The following is an 8,548-nucleotide window of genomic DNA, read 5'->3' as shown; positions in this document are numbered from 1 at the left end:
GAAGTGGTAATGTACGTATTGTGATAATATTTAAAATCTAAAAAGTAACTAATACCTCAAAATTGTACTTAAGTACAGTACTTGAGTAAATGTACTTAGTTACTTTACACCACTGACCCTGAATGATGTAGAAGTCAATTTTTGCCCAATATTACCGAAAAGAGACCGTTGGCCTACTGATGATCACCCCTCTCCTCTCCTCTCCTTGGTCTCTGACTCTTTCTTTATTCTTCACACAAAGGGCCCTGTTTTACATTAAACCAGAAAGGTGGCATTCTTTATTTTGGAGGCGTGGCCAAATCCCCTGAAAACAACAAAGCAACTATAAACGTGGGCCCCGGCCTCGGAGCACAGATCCCCGCCAGGCTGGGCTGGCTGCCGTCCTGGGTTTAAAATCCCTCACCTTATATTGAACTGTAGGCAACTTCCTGTACTTTGTTTGCAAAGTGTTAATAAAGTATTCAATCAATCAATCATGATCCAAGGAATACAGGCAATCTGGATTCCTTGGATCATGATTGATTGAACCAATCAATTAGCTTGGACCAGGCTAAGGGGGAAAAGATTTAGACTGTGGGGTTTTCTTTTTCTTTTCCAAAGTGAATGCCCTAGGTTAGGTTGGCATGAGCAATGTTTACTTTTAATTAAATCTAAAAAATAAAATAATTTGTATTTAAAAAAATATATTTTTAAAGTGATATTTTCCTTGACAACTATCAACTGTAGGCTAGATCCAAATAAAGGTGCAGGTCTACATCTATAAATAGCAAGCAAGGACTCAATAATTTGTATTTCTGAAATGTTTTTTTATTCATAAGATAATTTAGATCAATTCAAGTACATTCCAGATGATGAATCAATGCAAATCTTTGAAAAGAAAATTCAGAAAGCAACAGGAAGTAGTCTTATACATAATAATCACATCTATTCTCTTTACGTACAGTATGTCACTAAGGTGACAGTAATAGCACTACCTTAAATATAGACCAATAATGTGACAATAATAGCACTACCCTAAATATAGACTAACAGGTAATTCTCCTGAAACTCCTGAAAGTTATGTCGTTTTAGAGTTGAACATTGCCAGTAGTTTAAAAGAAATAATGTCACAGTTATGCACAAACAGTGTGATAAGAAGTTGTCATAAATGCTACCTTAACCAATGTAAAGGTACAACAAGACATGTGATAGTCCCTTTATAATCCACCTGAGAACAATCCAGCAATGTGATTTCAGCAATATTGACATGTTTTCACTAAATCCCTTACCAAACATAAGCCTTCAGTAACGTTTTCATATTTGCACATACATTATAGCATATATTAACTACATATAGCATATATAGTACAACTACATTTTCCAGTCATTTTCTTCCCCAGAACTCTCAGCCTCCAACTTGAAATGTATTAAAATTAAAATAATTAACACATAAAAGGCACAGAGGTTCAATAAATCAATCATTGCAAATTTGACCTTTTGTAGAGAAATGATTGAGCCAACTTTAAAGCTCCGTGAGAATCTAGTTAAAATGTGACCAGAATGTAAATGCTGGCATATAATATGACATAAATTTGTTTCCAAACAATTCCTTAGTATCCACAATCCTTACCAAAAATTGCAAAACAGTGCATGTGCAGTTATACCCAAAAATAGTCATATCAGTGATCACAAAATATTCCTTAAATAATGGTTTGAATCTTAGGTGATTTGGACCTTGAAGGCAATTTCGTGAGAAATGCAAACACTTATTTGCAGAATGTTTCAGCCTATTTGGTTAAGTTCCCTGGTTCTGTTTGTCAGGTGTCTTTTGCGCATCTTGATGATCCACCTGATAGTAAAATGAGCAAAGTTTGCAGCCTTGAACAGAGCCATGAACACCCCGCAGAGAATGGCTATGGAGTTCCAGGGATTCGCAGTCACAATCTGTTTGGAAATATGGAAAAGAGTGTTGAGATTATGTCTAATGCTCTGTTTTGATAATCACTATGTACACTGTATATTATAGTTTATAATATTTTGTAAAACTACTACTGCTAAAACTAATATTAGTATATACTTGTCATTATTATTAATATATTATTATTATTATTATTATTATTATTATTATTATTATTATTATTATTATTATATTACTACTACATGGGGGAGGGGGAGAACATACCAGTCTGATTTCTTGCACAAACGGATCTCTCCATTCAAACACCACAAAGAAAAGCTGATTGTTCCTCTCCTGTTCAGGCCTCTTGTCAATGAATATTACCACACCAGACTGAAAGGGATTCAAGACAAATGAAATGGTTTTTCTTTTAACAATTAATGAACCAAAATGAACACTAAAACTTTGTCAAACTTGATTGAATAAAAAATGAACTATACCTCTTGCCGAAACTCCATAGCTTCGCTGCTTTTCCCAGATGTCTTCACCAAAGACATCTTGACCCAGGTTCTGAATCCTCCAGAGAAAGTCCACATGGAGTAATTCCTCTCACAGTCTATCATGAACTTTGATTTATCTGCACTAGAGAATCAGAATGGCAGAGCTGACACTTTGGTCTAACTGCATGTGTACCTACATACTGCATGAATCAATAAAAGAGAAGCAACTATCACACAAACGGACCAAGGTCAGATAGTATTGTCTTGGCATAACATTGAGATTATGATAATCAGATTATATGATTTTTTACTTGAAATTTAAATAATTCTCAGTGTTTGCATTTACCATGCTCAAACGGTATTACAGTATCACAGCCAACCCCTACTGTTGGTCTTGGGGAGTGTGTAGACAATCACTTATTTTCTACTGACAGTGAGGAGTTTCACCAGGAGAGTGTAACGCATGCAGAGGAACACTCTATCCTTTCCCAGCAACGCTCCCTGCTGAACAGGCGCCCCAACCAACCAGAGTCGTTACTGCAGTGACAGAGATCACCCTCCCACCGCAAACACGGCCAGTTGTGTTAATTGGAGCGCCCAGCCAAGCCGGAAGCACCATGGAGGAATGGAACCCTGGACTAGATTATTCGCATTGTCATTGCACCAGTCAGATATCATGTCATCAATACTTTATTTAATTTTTTTTACCTTGAATTCAAATCACTGTATTTGCTAAAAAGCATGTAAGTGATGGCACTGAAATCCTCCTCAGTTTCATTTTGACTGAACTGCATGAAGATCAGTTCTTTGTTTCTGACATCAGATGGGCCACGGACCACCAGAGCTTGCTTCTAAGACACAACAAGACAAGAGGAGTAAGTATGACAGTCACAGTATGTTTCAATTTACTTTTGTAAAAATGATTTTTTTCTTACATTCATTAATTATGTATACGCGCACGTGTGCCAAAAAATCTAGAACACACCACTGGCCTAAACCTAACCTTATTCTTTAACGTAACCTCAGTAAAACGGTGCCATACATAACCTTATTCCTAATAAGGTTAGGTCCGCCTCGTTGGGGGCGAGCATTCTGTGCCAAGTGGGGCAAGTGGTCCGCCGCTGGGGGCGCGAGTTCCGCGCAAAACATGGGGGCGAGTGTGTTTTGGGGCGAGCATTCCGGTTACCAACAAATCATAGAAGTGTGTCACTGACCTTTGTTTGATTTGTGAATGGGCCTATGTAAGTAACCTCCTCGATCACGCAGTCACTTTCCTGAGGCTTCCCTGGCGCCACTAAAGGAGGTATATAGTCATGGTAGTGATGCTTGCAGCCGAGCAGTTGAGCCTTCCCTGGATACAAAGCAATGCCTGTTCAAAGAAGAAAACATGGAATACATAACGTGAAATAATGCCAAAACCACAAAGACAAATAAGCTGAAGCAACACTTGCTTATTGGCTTGCATGCACTTCACTGTGTTGCACACCATTCCACATGCTGGTGTTGTAAGTCAGTAATTACTTAACATTGAGTTGGAACGGCTAAATCAGGGAAGACTATTTTTGAAGAGCAAAAATAATTAGTCTACATGCAGCCGTTCACACTAGCGGCAACAAAACCTAAATGACCAAGCATGGCCAGCTACAGTTCTGCAATTGATAACCTATTCAATACATTGTTATCAAACATGCTAAGAAAGTATTCAATCTGGTTCGAACTGTTTGACAGCAAGTATGAGTTTTTCTTCCTTTTTACAGAACAGAGTTGGAATTTTGGGGAGATAGAAGGGGAGTCGAAATTGTGAAATATGACATGATTGATTGATGCTTCACTGCGTCATTGGAGCGCTGAAAAAAGTTGAAGCCAGCTCAACTATTTTTGTCTTCATATCGCTGGCTCTATTGAAATTGACTTGTAGCTGTTGGTTTGTCCCTGCTAGGGTGAAGGCAGCATGACATTTACTCTTTCTGTTTGTACAAAAACATAATATGATCACTGTCTGCTTTAACAGATACACATTTTCCAAGTTAGTGTCCCTAATTTATACCCCAAATTATTATTCATTATTCATACACACCAGGAGGAGAAAATGAGTCCACCTCTTTGTAAATTACAGACATGACAGGGTGGTTGAGTTTCTCCAAGAAGTCAGTGATGGTTTGGTAGGCCAGGAAGGCAGCCACCGCGGTGAGCAGCAGGTAGATGAAGATGAGCACAACCGTGAATACATTTTTCAGGCATGCTTTGTTAAATGTCATCGATGGTGAGCTATCTTTACCGTCGTCCTCTGCAATGAAAGGAAAGAAAAATAGGTGATTAGTGAAGTGAGGCAATACACAGAATCTGAGTGAGTGCCTGTTAGAAACCAGGAAAACAAATTAAGAGAAAAGGGGGTACAGTAGGTGAGCAAAGTTTTTTAATTGGGTGTCTCAGAGCACCCTCCTACACATACAAACCTCCTTGTGAAAGCAAGGAGCCAACCCTACGTGTTAACATCAGTGGCAAATGAAGAAAAGGATTAAAGATCATCTCCAGTCAATGGACAGGATAATAAAAACAAATCTGGAAACTATCCTATTTTCATGTGCAAAACACATTACGACCCGACCGAGGCTGATCAGACCCCAGCCTGTGTCCAAGTGGCATGCTACTGCCCCCACTGTCTCTTGGGCTTAGTTAGAGCCAGTGCTAATTGGGGGTTAGGGTTAGCCTGGCGCTAGCCAGACCGACAACACGGATCCTCTCACACATGGAACTTTGTGAGTGAATCCACGCCATCAGTCCGGCCGATGCCAGGCCAGGTTAGTTGAGATGTTGCAGCTGTTGGTGACACTAGAAGGCTCCGGGCACCGTGGGTTGCATCCGGGCCTGGCTCCCACACTAGTATGACAGTTTTATTATATTTTATTTATATATTTATATATTTATATATATATATATATATATATATATATATATATACACATACACACAATATTATAGATAAAGAGTTTGGTACACTGAAATAGCAGGTAAATTGATCCACCATCCACCACATCCCTGGCCATGTCAAGGCCTTGACATAGTACTACGGAGACATGGTTCACCTTGTGAGATACTGCCATTACACTCCTCTGGCTCTGGGTCGTCAGTACCGTCTTGGAAAAGGTCTGGAGACTGGGTGTCTTCTTCATCATCAAACTGTAAGGTAAAGTTAGATATTTTAGCAAAGTATCATTATTTCATCTTTATTTAATAGTTATAATACAGAGCATGAAACTGGTGTGCTGCAGAGTTTATATGACAAATTGTCAACTATTTTTCCACCATCATAAAACCACAATACACTACAGATAAGGAAGTACAATAAAACAAACATGATCACAAAAAAATACACGCTATGAGATGAAACAACTGATAAAAAATAAAATGGGTAGGCTACAGCTCTGGTTTGCTTTTAGATACCCTTGTTATGAAAAAATGTATACCCGGAATTAATTTGATATCAGTTGGCAACTTGACAATGTGTTCCATATACAGTCCTTTAAGCCAGGAGAAAGCTGATTGTCCAGATGTAGTATGTTTTACTCTGTTACAGTCTTGTCTTTGAATATATCTGGAAAGGTCCTCTGGGATATAGACTCAGTAGATTGCTGATATATTTTACACCCACATTTGTGAAAACAAAAATGTGTAAAGCTCCCAAAGCTAACTAGATTGTATACAGAGTAGCCTATGGTACAGTACAGTATAAGCTATAAGCCTAGTAGTGTTTCGTTGAATTATATGTATATTAGATTAAAGGCCAGACCGTACCAATGCAACTAGTCGCAAAAAAAAAAAAAAACAGTTTTAAAAAGGTCAGAACGCACCAATGCAACTCCTTGCAACTGCCATTGGGGATAATGGTTGCAAGTAGTTGCAAGTATTGCATGTTGCAAGGAGTTGCATTGGTGCGGTCTGACCTTAAGCTGAAATAGTGCAGCAGTAGTAAAACAAAATGTAATGTTTGCACAGCCACAGCCTGAGCAACAATGAGAAGAATATCACACAAATATTTTGGCTTTGAAAGAGTGTGCATCATAAAGGCTACTGAGACAGCATAATAAACATATTGTCATATTCGAAAATGATGGCTCATAAATGTATAATGATCATACAGTAGCAAAACCAAACAACTCTTTTGTCTGACTGGAAGAGTGAGTATGATTATCAAGTCCCGAAAGAAAACAAACACTCATCCTCATCCAGTTACTTGGCAGATTTGTATTATCATTACAAAACATACATTACCCACTTAGCCTTAATTTCGGCCATTTGAAAATAGCCAATCTACAAGCCAATGCGTTGCGATGCATTGTGATAAAATATTTTAATACATTTTATACATTTGAAAACGTGTTAAATTAGACATTCTGCATAATGAGTGCTTTCCACTGTTGGTACTTTAAGTACATTTTGATACCAATACTTTTGTACTTCTACTCAATACATTTTTTAAAGTATTGATACTTTTCCTTAGTAAAAAATGTGAGTACTTTTCCCACCACTCACTGTCCTCATCTGATCTGTGTATGATGAGTCGGTCAGCTGTAAAGCATGATTGTATACTTCGTCACACGACGGTGCCGCGCCCCAAATATAGCCGATCTACAAGCTCACAACGTGTACAACGTGTTGCGTTTCGACCATAGAGTTAGCAATACGTTTCGACGCGTTGTGACTGAGCTTGTATACAATATTTGCTATTTTCAACGCGCGACACCGTCGTACCTGCGACGGAGAGTTAAAGCACTGCGTGCGGTGAGTCACATGACACGTTCGCTCTGTCTTGAGTATCTTCGATCATTTCCACGACACTGACGACAGGCCGTGATGTCTCCCTTTAGTTTCACGCTGAAAGTCAATGTGCAGATCGATTTTGCTCTGTTAACAATGGAAAGGAAACCTGAAAGATAACAGAACATTCCCCCTGACAACTGTGTAAATAAACCAGTGGTGTAAAGTAACTAAGTACATTTACTCAAGTACTGGCACAGAACGCTCGCCCCCAGGTTTTTTTTTAACTTTACTGGAGTATTTCCAATATTCAGTAGGCTACTTTTACAACTCCACTACATCTCAGAGGCAAATATTGTACTTTTACTCCCTTACAATTCCGGACTTTTACCTGTAACAGAGTACTTCTACATTGCAGTATTGCTACTTTTACCTACGTAAAAAGTACTTTTCCCAGCACTGGTAAACACTTCAAACACTAGCTTCAAGCTCACCTCCTGGTATGTAGGGGAGCGCTCCCTCCTTAGCATTCCGATAGACTTTCAATGAATAATCGATCGAATACTCCGCCGGGCTTGGTATTCATTCATTAAAGGTCAGAGAGTGAACTGTAATACTAAAGGTTGCATTTTGGGGAGATGTGGTGTTTCCCTTCTTCTAATCTTCACCCTGGCGGCGGAGTCACTCAGTAACAGCAACTTCTCTGGTCACGGCAGTGTTAAAAAGGCACATCCCCGTCTGTCTCCTTCCCTTGGTTTAATATTCACTTCCCTGCAGGCGTTCTAGAAGAAGAGCCTCCTCCTAGCGTACTTAAACCACTTTGTTTGGATACATGCCGTAGGTGGTTCCCAAACTTTTCAGGCCGCGACCCCCCAAAATAATCACATTTGAACTGGGGACCCCCAAATGTGGGTCCAGGGAGGGACCCTCATGGTTCCTAGGGGTTTCCAAATGGCCCCTTGCGGGTGTGTAACTCTGAGAGTTATGGGGGTCGTGGAAATGGAAAAATCTGAGAACCACTGCTACACTAAATGGAACAGAGCCTTCATTAGTATCATTGGTAACACCTGTGAAGAAGTGATAATATGGCTGCTGTGCATAAAGCCTATTCCCCCCCATAGACAATGATAAAACTACACCATTGTCATTCGGTCATAAAGTGCCCAGCTCTCCGAAGAAAAAAAGTCACGCGGGTGAAAATAATCACGTGACCATTACATTTTCCCATAAAGTGTGAAACGACAGCATTGTTACATCCATGATTTCATGGATCATTTTTGGTTTCGCTTAAAACAACTGTGGCCAATCACAGTATGCTAAATGCAGCTGTGTTCCGTGAGCAGAAATAACGGAGCAGAAATAAGACTTCCGGTTGACGATCTCTTCAGAATAAGAGTACCCTCTAGAGTAAAAA

General features: G+C 39.3%; 1 protein-coding gene across 2 annotated transcripts; it reads right to left on the bottom strand.

Moving 5' to 3' along the window:
* Window positions 1–816: 816 nt before the first annotated feature.
* pacc1 (proton activated chloride channel 1) lies at window positions 817–7,970 on the bottom strand. Of its 2 annotated transcripts, none has more exons than XM_084044291.1 (8): window positions 7,629–7,970; window positions 5,463–5,556; window positions 4,454–4,663; window positions 3,591–3,745; window positions 3,085–3,224; window positions 2,377–2,518; window positions 2,162–2,269; window positions 817–1,923 (listed from the first exon to the last, which is right to left on the bottom strand). In XM_084044291.1, the coding sequence occupies exons 1-8, from the start codon at window positions 7,662–7,664 to the stop codon at window positions 1,762–1,764; spliced, it is 1,047 nt and encodes a 348-aa protein (XP_083900417.1). In that variant the 5' UTR covers window positions 7,665–7,970; the 3' UTR covers window positions 817–1,761. The 2 variants fall into 2 exon arrangements, with proteins under 2 accessions (XP_083900417.1, XP_083900416.1); XM_084044290.1 differs by having other exon boundaries at window positions 818–1,923; window positions 3,085–3,227; window positions 7,629–7,968.
* Between the last annotated feature and the right edge of the window lie 578 nt (window positions 7,971–8,548).

The sequence above is a fragment of the Gymnoscopelus microlampas genome (assembly GCF_963454915.1).
Source record: "Gymnoscopelus microlampas genome assembly, chromosome: 20".
In the NCBI taxonomy this organism is placed as follows: Eukaryota; Metazoa; Chordata; class Actinopteri; order Myctophiformes; family Myctophidae; genus Gymnoscopelus; species Gymnoscopelus microlampas.
This window is presented reverse-complemented; position numbering and strand designations above follow the sequence as displayed.